Source organism: Hypanus sabinus, chromosome 9 (assembly GCF_030144855.1).
Source record: "Hypanus sabinus isolate sHypSab1 chromosome 9, sHypSab1.hap1, whole genome shotgun sequence".
In the NCBI taxonomy this organism is placed as follows: domain Eukaryota; kingdom Metazoa; phylum Chordata; class Chondrichthyes; order Myliobatiformes; family Dasyatidae; genus Hypanus; species Hypanus sabinus.
Genome location: NC_082714.1, coordinates 121,947,993 through 121,971,013, shown reverse-complemented (window position 1 = coordinate 121,971,013; position 23,021 = coordinate 121,947,993). Strand labels below are relative to the sequence as shown.

Sequence of the window (23,021 nt, the reverse complement as noted above, 5' to 3'; positions counted from 1 at the left end):
GGGAAGGATCGGTTTGATCTTATAGTAGGTTGAAAGGTCAGCACAACAACATGGGGCTGAAGGACCTGTATTGTGCTATACTATACCATGCTCTCTGTAGCATTTAATTGCCCCTTCACTCAGTCACACCAGAAATGATTAGTTTGGTCACACACTTACCTGCGTATATGCACTAAAAACATGGCTTTCTACTTCATCCATTGAATCCAGTCCATAGGACACTGTACCCAAATGAAGACGCCTGAACTGCATCTCATTTTTGGTCAGGGTTCCTATGAAAAAGGGAAAAAAAGGGCAAAGTTACTGAACTTTGTAACTTATCAAAGGACATTTTAGTCACATGACACTATTGCCTCTTGAAGGGCAACACCATTCAACCGGATACATTTCTTTAACTTTTGACAAAGACTGGAATTTGCCTTTTCTGCCATGTACTTAATGCAACATGTGGTTGTGGGTATTTATTCTATCCTATGGGATTTCACTTTGTGTGATAGTGCAAAATTCACAACAGCAAATAGGCAACCTATTTTGTATTGCAGTTAGATTTTAACTTCCAAAATAATAAATCGGGAGAGATGCAAAAGAAAAAGTGGCTGCTAACCTCTAACCACAAGTTTGATGCAAATAAAAAAAACATAATCATTGCAACAAGTTCTCAGCAGGAATTATACAAAAGTTGTTATTGACCACTCCAGAGTGTGAGTGCACTGAAGACGTTGCATCTTACTTCATTTTCCCAGTTTGTGCATTATAGAAACCAAATCTAGCACATCAATTAGCAACCTAGCTAAGATTATCCAGCTGTAACACCAGGGGTTTTGATAAGGTGGTGTAGAAACCATTTTTCAAAATGATCTAATTTCCTTTCAGGAAACTCTTAACTACAAATATTTACACACATTTTCAAACTAAATGCGATACTAAGCATAAAATGAGATATTTTGTTGCATTACAACATTTGTACTAAACAGTTTAAAAAAAATATTCTTCAAAGTTCACCTCTGACGGGACCAAGGACTCAGACCATAAGACATTCCAGCAGAATTAGGCCATTTGGCCTATTAAGTCTGTTCCACCATTTGATCATGACTGATCTATTTCCTCTCAACGCCATTCTCCTGCCTTCTCTCCATAACCTTTCACACTCTGACTTATAAAGAATCTATCAACCTCCGCCTTAAATGTACTCAATGACCTGGCTTCCACAGCTGTCTGTGGCAACAAATCCCACAGATTCACCACCCTCTGACTAAAGAAATTACTTGTCATCTTCATTCTAAATGGATGTCCCCTCTATTCTGAGGCTGTGCCCTCTGGTCCATGACTACACCACTATAGGAAACATCCTTTCCACATCCATTCTATCTAGATCTTTTAACATTCGATAGGTTTCAATGAGATCTCACCTTATTCTTCTAAATTCCAGTGGGTACAGGCCCACAGCCATCATTTACTCCTCATATGATAAGTTTTCTATACAGGAATCATTTTCATGAACCTCCTTTGAACCCTCTCCAATGTCAGCACATAATTTATTAGGCAATGTGTCCCAAAACTGCTCTCAATACTCCAAGAGAAGCTTCACCAGTGTCATATAAAGCCTTAAAGCCTCAGTATTATATCCTTGGTTTTATACAGTCGGCCCTCCTTATCCACGAGGGATTGGTTCCGGGACCCTGCGTGGATACCAAAAAACATGGATGCCCAAGTCTCTTATTCAACCTGTCTCAATGTGGTGGACCTTATTTAACCTGTCTCAGTGGGGTGGACATTAGGACCCAGTGGTGGAGCACTGAATCCGTAGTGTTTCTGTTCACGAAAATAATTACGATCACGATTGAAAGTAAAGTGGAAACCACAAAGCGATTGGAAAGAGGTGAAATGCCATCAGTCATTGGAAAAGTGTTGGGCTACAGTCGGTCAACTATCAGAACAATTTTAAAGGATAAAGTGAGAAAGGCCCTGCCCCGATGAAAGCTACAATTATTACTGAGCAACGCAGTGGTTTAATTATTGGGCTTTGGGGTTTTGGGTTTCTGATCCTCCTAATCAACCCGCACGGATGGACAATGCACTTGGGGGCGATCGGTCACTGGATCGCCCAGCGCTGAAACATATGTTTCTTAAGTGTTTTATATGCATAGAAAGGTAAAATATATACTATATACTAAGACAAACGTTTGACTAACTGACGCTAAATAATACCGGATGTACCTGTTCCGACTTCCTTAGTAAGAGAATTTATGATTTTTTTTCAATCCCAATTCACGATAACCTACGCACACCCTCCCGTATACTTTAAATCATCTCTAGATTACTTACAATACCTAATACAATGTAAATGCTACGTAAAATAGTTGTTATACTGCATTGTTTAGGGAATAATGACAAGAAAAAGTCTATACATGCTCGAACGACAAGTGCTGGAAGAGCACTTCTGGGGTTTTTTTCTCGATTCGCGGTTGGTTGAATTCGCGCATGTGGAACTCGTGGATAAGGAGGGCCAACTGTATTTCAGATCTCTTGCAGTAAAAGCTAATATCGCAACCTAGGTGTAGTGCAAAACATTTGCTTTTGTTGTCCAAGTCTGTTTTACAAAATCTAGGCTTTAACAACTTGTGCTCCTAGGTTAATAGCTGGAGTATCTAAACCTTTCTGTGTTTCCACTTGTGCCTTTATTAAAAGGCATACATGTCCTCTACCACTTTGCAAGCTAAAATTTGAAAGAGCTGTATTATTTTCTAAGTGATAAATGACTACCATTTTTTACTCCACCCACAATTCCCCTAAAAAACAAAAGGTAGTGGGCAAAAGACCTCTGAATCTCTTTCTTATGCATGGACTGAAAGAAGCCACCAACACAACAATTTTGAGAATTTCCAGCTTTCTATAAAAGTACCACTCCCTTTCAAGTTTACAAAATCCACTATGGGTTTACAAAGGCAGACAGCTTGTTACTAGAAAACTGTTAGCTGACTTTTCCTATAACAGAAATGCTCAGAATGAATCATAAACTTTCAACACAGCTAAGGCCATTAACTCATTGGACCTTAGGTAACATTTTAATAGTCAGATTCAGATTCATTTACTTACCACAAAACATACAGCGCAATGTGTCATTTGTGTCAACAACCAACACCACCAAAGGATGCGCTGGAAGCAGACCGCTAGTGTTGCCACACTTTCCAGCACCAACATCACGTGCCCACAACATTCAGAACAACACAAGCAATAGCAACAGCAACAAAAACAGCAAAACAAACTGCTTTCCTCCTGCTTTCCACCTACTCACGCACACACACAAACAGGCCTCCAAGCCCAGGACTGGCCACCTCCAGGCCTCCAACATCCAATCCCTAACCCGGATGACCTCCGACTTCAATTATCCTGTTCCATTCCTATATCCTTTTTAAACAGTTCTCCTTCAAAAGCCACCACAGATATTTTCCATTACTTCAGATACAATATTTCTACTCTAAAATCACTTTCAACTTTTTCCTCTCTTTTGACAACGTTCTTTATTTGATGATCTCTGACATGGACTTACTTGCATTATACAAATGCAAGTTCAACCTTGCTTTTTTTCATTATAACGTCCCTTAATTCTGAATGTCTTCGATTTTCCATTAACTTTCTATAAACAAAACCCTCCAGTTTTGAATAACTCTCACAATGAGGCCTCTTTTTTCTTGTTATCCTCCTTATGAACCCTTTCCATCTTCCTTTACATCTTCTTAACTTTGACAGCCTTGGAAGTACTCTGAGATAGACATGTACACAAAACACTAACAAAGAGGAATTACCCGTCTTGTCTGTTAGAACATAGGAAATTCTTCCAAGCTGTTCTGGAATGGTGCTAGCCCGTACCACTGTGCCAGGAATTTTATCATCTTTACGAATCATCAAACTGTAGACCATCTTTCCCATGTCCAGATTGACACGAATACTAGATAAATTAGAAGAAACGTACATAAGTTGATGGCTACGCTTACCTTGGGAACAACTAAGTACAGACTGAAGGAAATGAAGTCAATGAGATTTCTTCAGGTAGGTAATATAAAGATTTAGCCCATTGCCTTATGGCTATAAACGTAAAGTATTAAAAAATGATCAGATTCGATCTGTTATTGCTCATATGAATACAAGTTGCAATAATGTTAGATATTTGAAAGGAAACAATATTTTTTTGCTGCAACATCTTGACTTACAAACATTAGATTTCAGAATTTTTGTTGCAATACCCTCAACTCTTAAGGGTATGTTTACATTTAAAGCAGTGTATTTGCTATAAGATAAATTGAACTTAAGTATCAATTATGTATTTTGTCCAGCCTTTCGATTTAACAAGATTTTCTAAATGAAATGCTTTCCTGAAAAATAGACCTTTTGTAGATCAAGGAATTATTGTACAAAAAGTAACTAGTTATGCTAAGCATTTCACCTGACATAAAGGCAGCCATTCTGCCTATCCATGGAGAATTCCTATCTGTTCCCATTCCACCACATACTTCTCTGTGACCTGTTACTAACTCTCACATTTCCATCAATTTCCCCAAGTCTCCTGCAACTACATACACTGTGGGTAATTTACTGTAACTCAATATAGAAACGATTAACAAGGTCAGCTGAAAATTGCTCAGGATTTTTTTCTCTTCATAGGGAAAACCGTTTGAAGGACCTCAGTTCGGTTCAATTTGCTGCGTAATCTTTGCTGATATTGTCTACTCTGACAACATCTGTGCAGACTACTGTGCATTTTTTCACTTTCCTCTCAGTTTGTGGTTGGCAGGCTCCTCTGAAAGGAAATAACAATACTAAGTGTTGAAAATACTCAGGTAAAGGAAGCAACATCTACAGAGAGAGAAACAGAGTTAATATTTCAGGACAGTGACCTTCATCGGAACTAGATCTTCAATTGCTCCAAATTTACTCCAATCAATGTTCAATATAACTGATCATCTCCTGCTTTTGTATGTTATTCCTGTAAGAATGAGAACATAATGCTTTGTTTTCATCCTCTTATATCTCTTCCCTCATCACAATATGCATCAAATTTTGCAAACCTCTTGGCTCTAATATCTCATTTAATTCCTTACTTTCCAAAACACAAGAAGTCTCCTTGTTCCTCTTATTAAAATTTTATGGACTGAATTTAACTTGTCAATTATCTGCTCATTTTGCACACCAGCTAGACATTACAGGGACAATCTTCCACATCATAGTGACTCTACAAACTTGGTACTTTCCAAAACTATACCTCACCTGTGGTACATGAAACTTAAAAAAAATTACCACTTCCAAGTGTCATCTGTTCATTTTATAACAGACCCTGAAAAATCCTTCAACTTCAGTCTTCTGATTTGCAACTTTCTTTCAATTCATCGTTACCCAATTTTGAGTCATTCAAAAGTCAATTAAGCACATGAAAAGAATTTGAACGTTCATGTGGACTACATGCTCTTTGAGCTCCTCATTTACTCCAGGCTTCACTGCTCGGGTCAATGTTATTCACCACATGGACAAAGGAAATAAGTCCAGACACTGGCAATATGGCAGCAAAATGTACAGGGTATGCTTTATAAGGTGGGGAATCCAAAATGGAGATGGAAAGCAAACGACATTAGAAAAAAAATAATACTCTTGCAGGGAAAATGAGAGCAAATTCAATTGCTGTATTTACCTGATTGGAACTATGTGAGAGAACAGAAGGAAGAAGCGAAACAAATGGAGATACCAACGTCCCCTGAAATGCTGCAGGGCCACCATCACAAGGGATAATGCCACCAAAGCAACGAACAGGACCTTCATTAAACAGTTCACCTCCAGGTCAAACAGCCCCATCTAGGAGGGGAAAAAAAGGTTAAAGAATTACTTTTCCATACACATCCAGAAATATAAACTGTTGTAATGTGAGTATTATTAAAAGTAAGTTAAGACTATCGGGGTTGGCAGGATCTTTTTACTTCGGATTGTGGTGGTTCCCCATGAGCCTGCGGTGATAGTTCAATGGTTCAAGTTTCACAGCCATGTCCGGAAGCCAGGTCAGTCTGTGGGTGATTTTGTGGCCGAGCTTCGGCGGCTGTCAGAGCATTGCGATTTCGGAGCCGTGTTGGATGACATGCTCCGTGACAGATTAGTATGCAGCATTAATAATGCCGCCGTACAACGCTGCTTGTTGGGGGAAACCCCACTGTTGACTTCCAAGACAGCCCGAGAGATTGCTCAAGGCATGGAGTTGGCTGCTAATAATACCAGGAAAGCATGTCCACCAGTGACTTTGCCAGAGGGAGACACACGGCAGAGGGGGCAGAGGATGGACCTTCTCACACGGACACACAGACCCCTCTCGTGTCCCCAACACTAGATCCACCCAAAACATCACCAGCGGTGCCTGCTGGGTCACCGGGGGTAGTGCGTAGATCTCAGCACCTTTGCAAACCTCCTGACAGACTGACTCTTTGATTGGATAGTTTTTGTTGAATTTGCCATGTTTTTTTTTGTGTTTTGATATTGGTTACCTGTTGCTAATGATACCACTGTTTTTATTTCCCAGTTCTTCTATATTTGGGGAATGTTGGATTTTAAAGGGGGAGAAATGTTGTAATGTGAGTATTATTAAAAGTAAGTTAATACTACTGGGGTTGGCGGGGTCTTTACTTCCGCTATTTTTACTCCCAGTATGCACTGTATATAGTTCCTCCACCCAGGCCGCACGAGGTACCTGGAAGCCTCTGTGTTGTAAATATCATTTCCCATCCCAGATAAAGATGCTCTTTTGACCATTAAGTTGTCAAGTGGTCTTTTTGTAAAGTAGAAGTTGCCACAAACTTTTACTTTTGGTGTAATTTGTTCATCTGGGACATGATGTAATTCCTCTACTATTACCAGAGAACCAAATTCATTGAGTCACAGCTCATGAAAAAACAAAATGGAACTCTTCATTTTAGAGTAGGCAACTATGTGTCAAATCTGGCTCTTGCCCAAGATTACAGTGAATCCATTCCAAGGTCTGTTTATACACTCATTCACCAGTTGATGCTACCCCTGCTGCCACCTTGTGGTAGGTAAAATTTATTATCAGAGTACACACATCACCACATTCTGTTTCCTGCAGGCATATTGAGCAAATCATAGATAAACAGGATCAATGAAAGAACAAACAGAGAGCAGAAGACAACAAACTCTGCAAATGCATGGATGGATAGATGGATAGCAATAAGTAACGAGAGCATGAAATAACAAAATAAAGAGCCCTGAAAGTGAGATCATTGGTATTGGGAACATCTCAATAGATATCTTTTGTTCGAGAGCCTGATGATTGAGGGGTAGTAACTGTTCTTAAACCTGGTGGTGTGAGTCTTGAGGCACTTGTACCTTCTACCTGATGGCAGCAGCAAGAAAAGAGCAAAGCCTGGGTGGTAAGGATTTTGGATTTCTACGACAGCGTTTCAAAGAGAAGTGCTCAATGGCTGGAGGGTTTTACCCTGATGTACTTCTGAGGAAGATAAGGCCATCTTTAAAAACACTGTAACCATTGCAATTGCATACCCTAAACACTCTGAGGCAAATTGCTGGCTGTAGTAATTTAAGGTTGGTGCCTCAGGTTAGGGTGCTTAACAATAGCAGTCATAACTTATATAACAGGATGCTGTATCCTTTTTTTAAAATGTATAGATTGGAAGGGACATGTGCAAGTCAGGCTGCATTGTCATTCCCATAAATGATTCATAAATAATCTTTTGTCATCATTTTAAAGCATTAATTGTCCAATTATGGACAAGTATTCCAATGTACCTCATTATATAAAAGAAAACAGCCATTCTTATCAAGATGGAGGGTGTGGGTGGAGAGGAATTACTTGCTACTTATTTTAGAAGTTTTGTGTGAAAAAAATGAAGATCTGCTGAGGTCATGGCAAAGGACAATTTTTATTTTATTTTTTTAAAAACACATATATCCTGGCCCAACCCTACCCAAGAGTGTGATACCAGTAGATGAGTTACCTTCGCCCAGTTCTGAAAGCAGTGGTCCTCTAAGGCCCTTCTTCACTCCCATGTCTGCAGGTACCAAGAGCTAGACAATTTTGAAGCAGGAGCTTATAAGAGTTGTCAACATTCATAGAAACTGTGGCCACAAAAGCAGGTCATAGACTGGTATCCTGGAGAAAATGGCTCATATCCTCACACCACAATGTCTTTCCACCATCTGCAATCCAGTTTCACAATTGACCACTGGAATGAAGTGCTTTGAGAGATTGGTCATGAAGCATATTAACTCCTCCTTGAGCAGCGACTTCAATCTGCTCCCATTTGCCCATTGCCACTTCAGGTCATTAGGCCATTTCACTGACCTTTCTTTCTTTTCAAATCTTTTTATAATTATTATTATTCAAAAATAACACATGTACATTAAAGTAACAACACTTACAATGCCTCAAAAAAATTATCTTAAAGATTTTGAAAATTTTTGTGAATAAAAAAACCCTACTAAGCAAAAAAAAGTGAGAAAACAAAGAAACCCATTGGGGGTACAACCCCGGAGCCATGCGTCATACAGAGAGCTTCTTAAAATAAACATCAAACCACCAACAAGAAAGAAAAATATATCAAAAAAATTTACAATTAGATCATGGAGAAAATCTCAGTTGACTGAAATGATAATAACGAGCAAATGAGCCCCATCTCTTCTCAAAATCAAATAAAGGTTCAAAGGTTTGACTTCTAATTTTCTCCAAGCTAAGACACAGCATCACTTGAGAGAACCATTGTGACAAAGTAGGAGCTGATATATCCTTCCATTTCAACAAAATGGCCCTCCTAGCTATCAATGTAACAAATGCAATAACATGTTGGTCAGATACAGAAATACCATGGATATTCTGAGGAATTATTCCAAAAAGCAGAGTCAATTTATTAGGTTGTAAGTTGATTCTGAGTGCTTTAGAAATTGTTGAAAAGACTGACTTCCAAAACTGTTTTAATATAGAACATGACCAGAAAATATGTGTCAGTGTAGCTATCTCAGTTTTACATCTATCACAATACTTGTCAACATTGGGAAATACTTTAGAAAGTCTCTTCTTCGTCAAATGGTAACGATGTACAATTTTAAATGGAATCAGTGAATAACTAGCACAGATCGAAGAAGAGTTAACCAGCTTCAGAATCCGCATCCAATCCTCCCAGATAAAAGTCAAATTGAGTTCCTTCTCCCAATCCTGTTTAAATCTTAAGGACATTTATCCCATTGCAATAATAAATTATGAATTCCTCCAAAAGAACCTTTCATTGAAGGATTCATATTCATAATAGTATCTAACAAGTCAGCCTCCAATATGTAAGGAAAATTACTTAAATATTTTTGTAAAAAGCGTCTAACTTGAAGCTATTGTAAAAAGTGTGAATATGAGAGAGAATACTTATCAGCTAATTGTTCGAAAGACATCAATCTGCCTTCTTTAAATAATTCCAAAAAAGAATTAAACCTTTATTTTTCCAAAGAAAAAAATTGGATCGCTCAAGGAAGGTTTAAAAAAGTAATTATGATAAATTAAACTACAAAGTTTAAATTTTTTAAGATTAAAAAAATTGCAGAACTGGAGCCAAATTTGTAAAGAGTGCTTAATCACAGAATATAGGTTTAAATTAGCAACTTTAGCTAATTGTATAGGTAGAGCAACTCCTAATAACAAAGTTAAATAAAACTGTTTTACAACTCCCAGTTCCAGGTCTACACAAATTGGCCGATTATTCCTATCAACCCAATATAACCAAAAGGACATATATCGCAAATTAACAGCCCAATAATACATTCTTAGATTAGGCAAAGCAAGACCTCCATCCTTTTTCAACTTTTGTAAATGACATTTACTAATTCCTGGTCTTTTATTATCCCAAATAAAAGACAGAATAATAGAATCAATCTGATCAAAAAACTTCTTAGTCAAAAAAAAACAGGAATATTCTGAAATAAATATAAAAATTTTGGTAAAATCATTTTAACTACATGAATACTGCCAACAAGTGAAAATGTAAGTGGGCTCCATCTACTAAATGAGTACTACATAAAGTCCACTGAAAGAGGAAAATTGGCTTTATAAAGATCCTTATTTTTTTTTAATAATTATGACACCTAAATATCTAAAAGGATTGTTTTGGATTCACTGAGCTTTCACTCAATTCTGGAACACTTAGACAAGGAAGATACATACATCAGGATGCTCTTCATTGACTACAGTTCAGTATTCAACACTATCATCCCCTCAAAACTAATCACTAAACTCCAAGACCTAGGCCTCGATAATGCCCTGCATGATTGGATCCCCGATTTCCTCACTTGCAGGACCCCAGTCAGTAAATTGGCAATGACATCTCCACAATCACTATCAGCACAGGGGCACAAGGTTGTGTACTTAGCCCCATGCTCTGTTGACTATACACTTATGACAGTGTGGCTAAGTACAGTTCCAGTGCCATATTTATGTTTGCCAATGACTCCACTGTCATTGGTAGAATCAAATGTAGTGATGAATCAGCATCTAAAAGGGAGATAAAAATCTGCCCATAACAACCTGTCACTCAATGTCAGCAAGAAAAAGGAGCTGATTATGACTTCAAGAGAAGGAAACCAAGAAGTGTAGGAACCAGTCCTCATCAGAGAACCAGAAGTCAGCAACTTTAAATTCTTCAGTGTTTTTATTTCAGAGGATTGGTCTTGGGCCCAGTACGTGAGTGCAGTTACGAAGAAAGCACGACAATGCTTCTACATCCTTAAGAGTTTGCGAAGATTTCGCATGACATTTAAAACTTTGACAAACTTCTATAGCTGTATGGTGGAGAGTATATTAATTGGCTGCATCACGGCCTGGTATGGAAACACCAAAGTCGTTGAATAAAAAATCCTACAAAAAGTAGTGGATACAGCCCAGTCCATTACGGATAATGCCCTCCCTACTATTGAGCATATCTACATGAAATGCTGTCAGAGGAAAACAGCATCCGTCAGAGACCCCCAGTGACTATGTATTGGCAGCAAACAAAACAAAGAAAATGACTAAATTCCTTATTAATAATGATCACCACTAACAATGGAAATGTGAGCAGAGGCGAGGCAGAATTGACCCAAGACTGAGGAAAGTATGTTACTGAACCTACAAGGGAACGTACTATCTTGGATCTGGTCCTGTGCAATGAGACAGATAAAATTAGTGATCTTGTAGTTAGGGATCCTATTGGAAAGAATGATCAGAATATGACTGAGGGAGCAATAGTTTGATCAAAAATCAGTGTATTATGCTTAAACAAGGGAGACTACAACAGGACGAGAGAGGTGCTGGATAGGGTGGACTGGGAACACAGGCTATATGGTGGGACTGTTGAGGAACAGTGGAAGACCTTCAAAGATATTTTTCATGGTGCTCAACAAAAGTATATCCCAGTTGAAAATTGTGGTGGGGAGAGCCAGCCATGGGTAACTAAGTAAATAGAGGAATGTATCAAACTAAAAGCTAGTGCGTACAAAGTCACCAATAGTAGTGGGAAACTGGAAGATTGGGGAAACTTTAAAAAGCAGCAAAGAACCACTAAGTTTGCAATAAAGAAAGGGAAGACAGATTATGTACTGTAAATAAACTAGGATAATATAAAAATGGACGGTAAGAGTTTTTATAATTTATAAACAGAAAGGGGTGGCTAAAGTGAACATGGGTCCCTTGGAGGTCGAGAAAGGGGAATTGACATTGGGTAATGAGGAAATGGCTGAGGTTTTGAATGACTACTTTGTGTCTGTCTTCACAGTGGAGGACACATCTAACATGCCAAAGAAAGATGATACAGAAGGATTGGCAGGTAAGGATCTCGATATCACTAAAGAGGTAGTACTGAGGAAATTTGTGGGCCTAAAGATAGACAAGTCCCCAGTTTTGATTCAATGGATCCAGGGTAGTGAAAGAAGTGGCAGAGGATATAGTAGAGGGTTTGGTGACAATTTACCAAAATTCTCTGGACTCTGGGCTGATCCTGGTGGATTAGAAGACGGCAAATGTCACACTGCTGTTCAAAAAGGGATGTAGGCAAAAGGCAGGTAACTAATGGCCAGTTAGTTTAAAATCTGTAGTTGGGAAAATGCTTGAAGCTATCACTAAATAAACAACGATCTATCAGGAAGATGCAGCATTGCATTAGCAAGGGCAGGTCCTGTTTGACAAATGTACTGGAGTTCATCAAGGATATAACATGTACAGTGGATAGAGGAGAATAGATGGATATTATTTACTTGGATTTCCAGAAGGCATTTGATAAGGTGCCACATAAAAGACTTTTCCATAAGATAAGGTTGCATGGAGTTGGGGGTGATGTATTAGCATGGATAGAACATTGATTAACCTATAGAAAGCAAAGAATTAGGATACGTGGGTGTTCCTTTAGTAGGTGATCAGTAGTGAGTGGTGTGCCTCAGGGGGTCAGTGCTGGGCCTGCAACTGTTCATAAGATACATTAACCACCTGGAGAAGGGGACTGAGTGTAGTGTTTCCAAGTCTGCTGATGACACTAAATTGAGAAGAAAAGCAATTTGTGCTGAGGATACGGAGAGTCATCAGAGACATATAGATAGGTTAAGTGAGTGGGCAAGGGTCCGGCAACTGGAGTACAATTTTGGTAGATGTAAGGTCATCTGCTTTGAAATGAAAAATGCACAATCAGATTATTGTTTAAATGGTAAAAGATTGCAGCATGCTGCTGTGCAGAGGGACTTGGGAGTGCTTGTGCACAAATTATAAAAGGTTGGTTTGCAAGTGCAGCAGGCTATCAAGAAGGGAACTGGAATGTTGGCCTTCATTGCTAGAGGGATTGAAGTTAAGAGCAGGGAGATAGTGCTACAACTATACAGGGTACTGGTGAGGCTGTGCCTGGAGTACTGCAGTTCTGGTCTCCTTTCTTGAGGAAGGATATACTGGCTTTGGAGGCAGTGAAGAGGAGGTTCATCAGGTTGATTCCAGAGGTGAGGAGGTTAGACTATGAAGAAAGGTTGAGTTGCTTGGGACTGTACTCGCTGGGATTCAGATGGATGAGAGGGGATCTTGTAGAAACATATAAAATTATGAAAGGGACAGAGAAGATAGAGGCAGGAAAGCAGTTTCCTCTGGTAGGTGAGACTAGAACTTAGGGCCATTGCCTCAAGATTCGGGGGACTAAATTTAGGACAATGACGAGGAACTGCTTTTCCCCCGGGATGCTTGTTGGTCTTTTTTCCATGGGTTCTTTTGGGATTTCTTTGTTTTGTGGCTGCCTGTAAGGAGACAACTCTGAAGGCTGTAAAATGTATACATATTTTGATAATAAATATACTTTGAACTTCTCACTGCTGCCATCAGGAAGGTACAGGAGCCTCAGGACTTACATCGCCAGGTTCAAGAACAGGAATTACCCCTCAACCATCTGGTTCTTGAACAAAAGGGGGTAACTTCATTCAACTTCCATTACCTTACCATTGAAATGTTCCCACAATCTATGGACTCACTTTCAAGGACTTTTCATCTCATATTCTTGATATTCATTGCTTATTTATTATTTATTTATTTTTGTATTTCTTAATAGTTTGTTGTCTTTTGCACTCTGGTTAAAAACCCAAGTTGATGTGGTGTTTCACTGATTCTGTTGTGGATTTATTGAGTATGTTTGCAAGAAAATACATCTCAGGGCTGTATATGGTGAAATGCAGTTTCAAGAAAAAGCTTGTGAACCCTTCGCAATGACCTGGTTTTCTGCATTAATTACTCATAAAATGTGGTCTGATCTTCATCCAGGTCACAATAATAGACAAACACAATCTGCCAAAACTAATAACATACAAACAATTGTACTTCTTCTCATCAATACTGAGTACACCATTTAAACAATCACAGTCTAGGTTCAAAAAGAGTGTGAACCTTTGGAGTAATGCCTCCCACAACAGCTATTTAGAGTCAGGTGTTCCAATGAATGAATGCTGAAGGAGATGAAAAAGAACCCACACGTAACAGCAAAAGACCTGAAGAAATCTCTAGAACTTAATAAAGTCTCTGTTCATGTGTCCACTATAAGAAAAACACTGAACAAAAACGGTGTTCATGGAAGGACACCATAGAGGAAACCACTTCTCTCCAAAAAAACACTTCTCAGGTTTGCAAAAGACTACATGGATGTACCATAATGCTTTGGGGACAATGTTCTGTGAACAGTTAAGACAAAAGTTGAACTTTTTGGTAGAAATGCACACCGCTATGTTTGGAGGAAAAAGGACACTGCATACCAACACAAAAAGCCTCATCCCAAGTGTAAAGCATCGTGGAAGGAGCATCATTGTTTGGGGCTGCTTTGCTGCCTCAGGGCCTGGACAGCTTGCAATCGTTGAGGGAACATTTTATTCAAAACTGTATCAAAACATTTTACAGGAGAGTATCAGGGTAGCAATCTGTCATCTTAAGCTTAATTGAAGTTGAATGATGCAACAAGACAATGATCTGAAACACAAGAATAAAACAACAACAGAATGGTTGAAAAGAAAATTTGTGTTTTGGAATGGCCGAATGAAAGTCCAAACCCTAACTCAATTGAGATGCTGTGGCATGACCCGAAAAGGGCTGTCCATGCAAAGTATCCCAGAAATATTGATGAACCAAAACAGTTTTGTATGGAGGAATGGTCTAAAATTCCTCCCTGCCGTTGTGCAAATCTGATCAGCAGCCTCAGGAAACATTTGGTGGAGGTTACTGCAGATAAAGGAAGATCTACCAATTATTAAATACAAGGATTTGCATATTTTTCCAGCCTGGACTGTAAGTGATTAAACAATGTGTTCAATAGAGATATTGAAAGTACAATTCCGAGTTATTAGTTTAAGCAGATTGTATTTGTCTATTATTGTGACTTAGACAAAGATCAGGCAACATTTTATGAGTAATCAATACAGAAAAAAAACAGGCAATTGCAAGGGTTCACAAACTTCTTGCAACTGTATTTGTAGTTTGATGATAAATTTACTTAGAACTTTGAATTTCTTTACTTTCCTGTAAATGCTCGGAAGAAAATGACTTTCAAGTTAGTCAGGGTGACATATACATACTTGGATAATAAATTTATATTGACAGCCAGGAGCATGATGGAAATCTCTCAATGTGCCTAGATGAGTATATCTCTAAAAACGCTTAAGAAACTTGGCACCATCCAAGACAAGGCAGCCTGCTTAATCACCATCCCATTCACCAATGGTGTAATATGACCAGTGTTTAGCAACGACAAAATGCATTGCAGATACTTATCTGGGCTCTTTGACATTATCTCCAAAATCTGCAATAAGAACCACAAGAATTTTGGGCAAATGAAGACATCACCATCTACAGGTTCATCTCCAGGTCACACCTTTATCAATCAAATTAAAATATATTTCTTCATCATCACTGGGTTGAAATCCTGGAATTTCCTGTCCAACAATATTCTGGAATTACTTTCAAAAGAAGAGCTCCATCCGTTCGAGAAGGTGGCTCACCACCACCTTGACGGTAACAAAGGAAAGACAATGAAGGCCAGCTCACACACCAATAACTCAATAAACACAGTTCCCCATAGAACTATTACAAATCAACACAAATGAAATGTTCATCTCATGACTTGGGCAATCTGTTGTCTAATCTGTGTATTAGTCCATTTACTTTAACATTGCTCAATTACCTGTTAATCTGATTATACCCAGAGTCTGAAATCCACGTAGCAACAATCAAAGATCTTAATAACATACAGCCACAGAATTTTTTGTAAGCAAACTACAGGTAACTGGTCACGCATAACACTGACTAAAAATATTACATTAGCACTTAAATGTCACCTATTGGCTGTCAACATCAGTGTATAAATCTAGTCTGAGAAAACATATTTACATCCTTTGCCTTTCAGCTTGTGTCATCTTTGAAAAGATACTGTGAAAATAGTTCTGAATGTTGGAATTTAGAATGTGACATAACTCACGGTGAAAAATTTATTGCTCGTTACATTTTTGTTTAGAATGCAATTAAATTAATTAAATAAAACAATAGGCTATTTCCCGTAGTACCTTTTTCAATATTATACTCTGCAAGAAGTAATTATGATATTTAATGCTAGTTACTTTCTTGGCCATGGCTGTCAAAATATACCTTGTTCTTTGGGTGTGAAGTATTCATAACACTCCTCATTTCTTTTCCTGTGTAGATAACAACACCAACTGCTGTGCCTTGAATGGAAATAACATAAAAAACATTACAAAATATTCTGATTATAGTTTAAGAATAACACAATTCTCAAAGCAGAAATCATCTCTTTAAATCTCAGGGGGTTTTTGTACCTATTACTTAAAAAATACATAGGAAACATTACATTATTATGGTACAGGGACAGCTAGACTGGAAGTCCGAGCTTTGAGCACAGGCTTGTGCACAGTTAACCAAACATATTTGGCAGGAGAAAGGATGTTCCATTAGCCACAAAGTTTCCATGACTTAGCAAGGATGAATAGCACAGCAAACACATTTGGAAAGGTGGTCAAAAGGGTATGAGCGGAAAGGAAAAACAGAGCAGAATAGTATGTTAATTTTAAAATGTTGTAATCCTGGTGATTTCAAGAGTGCTGGTTAAGAGAATGCTACTGGCTTTGTCATCAGGAAACCTCACAGCAGCTTAGACAAAGAGGCATTTCAAGAGTTGCAAAGCAGAATAAAGCAATTACCCTATCACAACTGGCACTGCAATCTGACAACTACGGAAAGAAAACCACACAGCCTGCACTGTCTTTGAACACAGTTATGCTACAAGAGAACAGAAGGTCATTATTAAAATCCAAGCTTTGACATTCTGTTAACATAATTCCAACACCGAGATGTACCATCTATACTGTATGCAGCAAACAAAAACATTGCATGGTTGATTTTCAACCAGAGTGCTCAATGGGTGAGTAGCCAGAGAAACATAAGCCTGGTGGCTAGAGAGAGATGAATGGTCAGACCTCTCACTGAGTCAGACAACATACAGGAACATGTGAATGATATAACTAACAATCAACAATAATGGTATTTTCTATAACTAAATTTTACATAAAATGTATTAAATATGGCTGAGCTAGACAAAAAATATGAATGAGCAACGAACACCTTGCTAAATGGCTGACTTAATTTTTATAGGTTGGAATTATTTAGCTTATATTAAATCTATGAAGTTGTTAGAATCCATAACACACTCAAGAAAACCAGGTTTACAAAAACTGGAGGGAACTGTCCAAAAGTGATTTTGCCATTCTAGTTTTGGCCAAGCACATAAAAGGCAAAGATGACAAACTTGAAAGATCACTTTGGAACAAAATAAAATTCTAGCATCATGCTGCAGCTGTCAACAACAGTGGAGAGACAGGCCAGGAGATCCCCCCCCCCCCCCATTACTGAGTAATACAGTACAAAAACTGGACGTCTGGGCCAATTTGTTCTGAGTGACCAAGTAGTCAAATTGAACTTGTCTCATTTGCCTGGGTTTGCCCCACTTCCCTCTAAACCTTTCCGATCCATGAACCCGCCAAAAAGCAGAATTAGGCCTCTCAGCCCATTGAGTTGGCTCTGCCGTTCTATCATGGCTGATTTATTAACCCTCTCAACCCCACTCCCTTAACCGAATGCTGCTTCTATATTTTCTGACATAGTTGCGAATCTTTCCCAAAAAACAAAATGCCTTTAGCTGAATAATTAGCAGATATGATGCAGCTCCAAAGTGCAGCCCAGATAGCTCCATCAATCTCTGCTTCAACAAACTACCAAAGGTGAATAAACGACATTTTCTCTAAACAGCACAGGAGTGAATCCCTATCCTTCTGTTAAGATGTGCTTTCCTTTTTGTTTCATTGTGATAGATGAATGGTCCAATTTGCCTGCAGATGCACCAAAGGTAAATTAAATGATGACAGGATTGAACGCTGCACACCCAATGTCTACTAGGCACACACATATGAATCAATTTCGAACCCATTTTCTCCATGAAACTAGCTGACAACCCGTTTTTGGATTTGGGATGAAATTAAAATGTGCATTACTGCATGTCAGTTATTGTCATACCATCATATAATTCAACAAATCACTTAGAAGCAACAAAAATTCTGTTAACAGAGTCTTCTCCTCGTCAATGTTTTTATTTACACAAAATTTGTTTAAGAGCAAGCAGGTGAGAGCAGTCTGAAAAATAAAAAATTGAGAACATCCTTTTTTGAGAAAAAAAACCTTACCAGAAGCTATAACAGTACTGGCCCACAATGTGTTCTCAATGCTTAAACTCTCATTAATTGGTGGGTCACTATCCTCCTGAAAAGCAAAAAGAAATTATTTGATTTGATGTAGCTACAATAACTTTGTGGGGTTCTGCTGCTTATCTGCTTGCAAAACTGTAATTATCACATGAATCAACAAATTAAAAATATCTTTTCAGTGTGAATACATGCATTTCTCACATCACCCTTGTGATTGCTTCATTCTCATTTGTGAGTCAAGGTGACTGTCCTTTTTGTCCCCCAATGCCCTAAATCTCAGTTATTAACAAACAAAATTAACTTGCATTTATCACCCAATCAGAACCCATCAAGTTAAAAACATAACTCTCCTTTACCCTTGGCTCTGATACAAAATTTGTAATCCACAGTCCTCAACCACTTGATGTTCATGCATGAATTCTCCTCAGTCAAAACAGAATTGTAGTTAACTGATTTAATTGAGCAGTATGCCAAGTACTCTGTCTCTTTAGTTAAGAAATAGGAGTTGGAATTTTATCCCAGAATCTTCACACTTTTTTTTTTACTTAAAAAGGAAATATTATCAAGTCACGCATTCCAAAAAGAAGGACAGATACAAAATGAAGCAACGTTCTCTCAACAAAATCAACTCACCCGAGTGAACGTCCCCACAAAACTGTGAATATCAATGTTTGGTTCTTCTGCATAAACATAAGATCGTATTTGTAGCAAATCCTTAAAAAGAAAACAGAATAAGAAATGAACAATTCTGTTGCAGCAATATCTGACACACTGATTTATTGGAATATTGTCACAAATCACTGCCACAGAAAGTTATTTCTTGTCTCACAGAAAAAATTCTGGCCAACAATCAATTCCTTTAATGTTGCACTCATAATAAATCCTGATAAGATCTGTCCATGCTTGTTGAAAATAAAGGCAAACTAGTTTAACAATTCCAGATCCTCACTGCAAACACAAAGCCGTTGTATGTAAATATGACTTGTACATGGACCTAGACAATCACTACAGCACAAATGCACAACCTTTATCTGTAAGAGACAATTTACACGGTCCAATAACTAATCACTTGGACTCCACTGCAGTTATTCCATTTTTATTCCAGATTCACTATTCTCAGGCTAAAGAAATTCCCCCTCAACCCTGTTCTAGGGGATGCCCTTTTATTCTGAAGCTGTGACATTTGGTCCTAGTCTCCTCCACTATTAGAAACATCCTCACAACATCCACTCTATCTTCGCCTTTCAATATTTCATAGGTTTCAATGAGGTCCCCCCTTCTTGAAAACTCCAGTGAATACAAGCTCAGAGACATCAAATGCTCCTCATACGTTAACCCATTCATTCCTGGAATCATTCTCGTGACGCTCCTCTGAACCCTCTCCAATGCTAGCATATCCTTTCTTAGATAAGGGCCCAAAACTGCTCACAATGCCCCAAGTGTTGTCCAAACAATGCCTTATAAAGCCTCAGCATTTCATTCTTGCTTTTGCATTCTAATCCTTTTAAAATTAATGCTAACATTGCACTATTTTTCCATACTACCAACTCAACCTGCAAGTTACCTTCAGGGAGTCTTACACTAGGACTCCTAAGTCCCTTTGTACTTGTAATTTCTGAATTTGTTACCCATTTAGAAAAGAGTTTACACATTTACTCCTTCCACCAAAATACATGACCATACGCCTCCCCACACTGTGTTCCATTTGCTACTTATTTGCCCATTCCCCTAATCAGTCCAAGTCCTTCCTCAACACATTTGGCCTCTTCATCTAGCTTTGTATCACCTGCAACCTTGGTCACAAAGTCATTGATTCCATCATTCAAATTGACAAATAACGTGAAAGAAGCAGCTCTAAAATTGACTCCTACAGAGCGTCACTAGTCGCTGGCTGCCAGCTAGAAAAGACTCCCCCTTTATTCCTACTCTTCGTCTCCAGCCAATATTCTGTCCATGCTAGAAGCTTTCCTCGAATACCATGGGCTCTTATCTTGTTTAACAGCCTCATGTGCGGCACCTTGTCAAATGTCTTCTGAAAATCCAACAAATCCAACAAGGTAGAGTCTCCCTTCTCTATCCGGCCTGTTATTTCAAAGAATTTCAACAGATCTGTCAAGCAAAATTTCCCCTTAAGGAAACCATGTTGACTTCGGCCTATTGTATCATGTGCCTCTACATACCACTAGACACTAGAACACTAGAATACTACAGCACAGTACAGGCCCTTCAGCCCTCGATGTTGTGCCGACCCATATATTCCTTAAAAAAAGTACTAAACCCACACTACCCCATAACCCTCTATTTTTCTTTCATTCATATGCCTGTCCAAGAAGCTCTTAAATACCTCTAATGTTTTAGCTTCCACCACCATTCCAGGCACCCACAACCCTCTATGTAAAAAAACACTTACCTCTGATGTCTCCCCTAAATTTCCCTCCCGTACCTTTGTACATATGACCTCTGATGTTTGCTATTCATGCACTGGGGAACAGGTACTGGCTATCTACCCCATCTATGCCTCTCATAATCTTGTAGACCTCTATCTTGTCATCTCTCATCCTTCTATGTTCCAAAGAGAAAAGTCCCAGCTCTGTTAACCTAGTCTCATAAGACTTGTTTTCCAATCCAGGCAACATCCTGGTAAATCTCCTCTGCACCCTCTCCATAGCTTCCACATCTTTCCTATAATGAGCTGACCAGAATTGAACACAATACTCTAAGTGCAGTCTCACCAGAGATTTGTAGAGTTGCAACATGACGTCTCTACTCTTGAATTCAATCCCCCTATTAATGAACCCTAGCATCTCACAAGCCCTCTTAACTACCCTATCAACCTGTGCAGCGACCTAGAGGGATGTATGGATTGGAACCACAAAGAGCAGGGGTCCCAGGACAGATCCTTGTGGCATTCCACTAGTCACCGATCTCCAGGCAGAATACTTTCCTTCCACAACTACTCTCTGCTTTCTTCCTGTAAGCCAATTGTTCATCCAAACAGCCAAGGTTCCACTTATCCCATGCCTCATGACTTTCTAGATAAGTCTCTTGTGGAGGACCTTGTCAAATGCCTTGATAAAATCCATGTAGACCACATCTACTGCCCTACCCTCATCAATTTGTTTTGTTACCTCTTCAAAAAAAAACTCAATTAGGCTTGTGAGGCACAACCTTCCCTTCACAAAGCCATGTTGACTATCCTTGAGTGGACTGTACTTCTCCAAGTGCTCATAGATCCTATCCTTAAGAATCCTTTCCAATAGTTTGCAGACCACCAACTTAAGATTCACCAGTCTATAGTTCCCAGGATTCTCCCTAATACCTTTTTTAAATAAGGGAACTACATTTGCCATTCTCCAATCCTCCGGCATCTCCCCTGCAACCAAAGAGGATTCAAAGATCATAGTACTGCTCCAGAGATCTCTCCTCTCACTTCCCACAGCAACCTGGGCATATATCACATCTGGCCCTGTGGATTTACCAATCTTGATGTTTTTAAGAAGTTCCAACACTTCTTCTTCCTTAACCTCCACATTGCCCAGCATACAGGCCTGTTCAATTTCAACCTCACCATGATCAAGGTCCTTTTCACTTGTGAATACTGAAGCAAAGTATTCATTTAGGACCTCCCCAACCTACTCTGCCTCCAGGCACATGTTGCCTTGTTTATTCTTTAGCAGCCCCATCTTCATTCTTGTCATCCTTCTTCACATATGCATAGATCACCTTGGGGTTCTCCTTAATCCTACATGCCAAGGCCTTCTCATCTCCCCTTCGAGCTCTCCTAAGTCCTTTCTTAAACTCCTTCCTGGCTACCCTATATTTCTCATGAGCCCCTCCTGCTTGTGAACCCTTAAATGTCATCCTTAATAATGAACTCCAACATCTTATGAATCACTGAAGTCAAGTTAACTGGCCTACACTTTCCTGTCTTGTGCTGCCCTTCCTTTTTAAAGAATGCAGTGACATTTGAAACTTTCCATTCCTTTGGAACCAATTCAGAATCCAGCGATTCTGGAAAGATTTTCCACTTCCTTACACAAAGGTGTTCCTACCAACCAAGGCGACCATACAGCTGCTTTGGTGGAAATCACTCAGCTCGGTGGAGGCTGAAGAACAATTTTCAATAACTAACTAGTTAATTCTTCAGTGAAAGGCTGACCAGTAAAAAAAAAAGTAAATTAAAAATTTTCCCAGCATCATAAGCCATAGGAGATTCAAATTGTTAAGTTGTAATAGGAGCTTTAAATCATCAGCGGTAATACTTCTTCAAAGGTAATGGCAATACGTCTGTGGGAGACAGAGTGGTGTAGCGATTTAAGAGCTACTCCCTCACAGAATCAGCAACCAGGGTTTCAATCAGACCAATGATGCTGTCTGTCTACGTGGAGTTTCCACATTTTCTGTTACCGTGTGGGTCTCCTCTAGGTGCACAAGTTTCCTACCACAACCTAAATATGCAGAGGACAATCTGCTGCTGGAAATTGCTTCCAGTATGTAGGTGAGTGACAGAATCTGTGGACGGGGGTTTCAGGGTGGGGTGGGAGTTGGAGGCAGAAGTTGTGATGGGAGGATGGAAAGATCAAAATGGGATTTGTGCCAATGGATGACTCGTGACTATCACTAATGGAAACGAAACCTTCACCCAAGCAAGTCTGTGCTGACCATCAGACACCCATCTACACTAATCCCATATGATGGCTTGTACAGGTTCAGAGGGCCCAAGT

General features: G+C 39.0%; 1 protein-coding gene across 2 annotated transcripts in view; it reads right to left on the bottom strand.

Moving 5' to 3' along the window:
* LOC132399762 (probable phospholipid-transporting ATPase IIA) overlaps positions 1–23,021 on the bottom strand; it is a 183,738-nt gene that overhangs the window by 121,971 nt on the left and 38,746 nt on the right. For both annotated transcript variants that reach the window (XR_009514065.1, XM_059980485.1), the window contains exons 8-13: positions 18,931–19,011; positions 18,277–18,352; positions 16,172–16,248; positions 5,684–5,844; positions 3,807–3,949; positions 160–272 (exon numbers count right to left, since the gene is read on the bottom strand). Coding sequence is in view for 1 of the 2 variants with exons in the window: in XM_059980485.1 (XP_059836468.1) it covers positions 160–272; positions 3,807–3,949; positions 5,684–5,844; positions 16,172–16,248; positions 18,277–18,352; positions 18,931–19,011 (651 nt within the window). In the remaining variant the exon portion in view is untranslated. The remainder of the gene's footprint in view (positions 1–159; positions 273–3,806; positions 3,950–5,683; positions 5,845–16,171; positions 16,249–18,276; positions 18,353–18,930; positions 19,012–23,021) is intronic.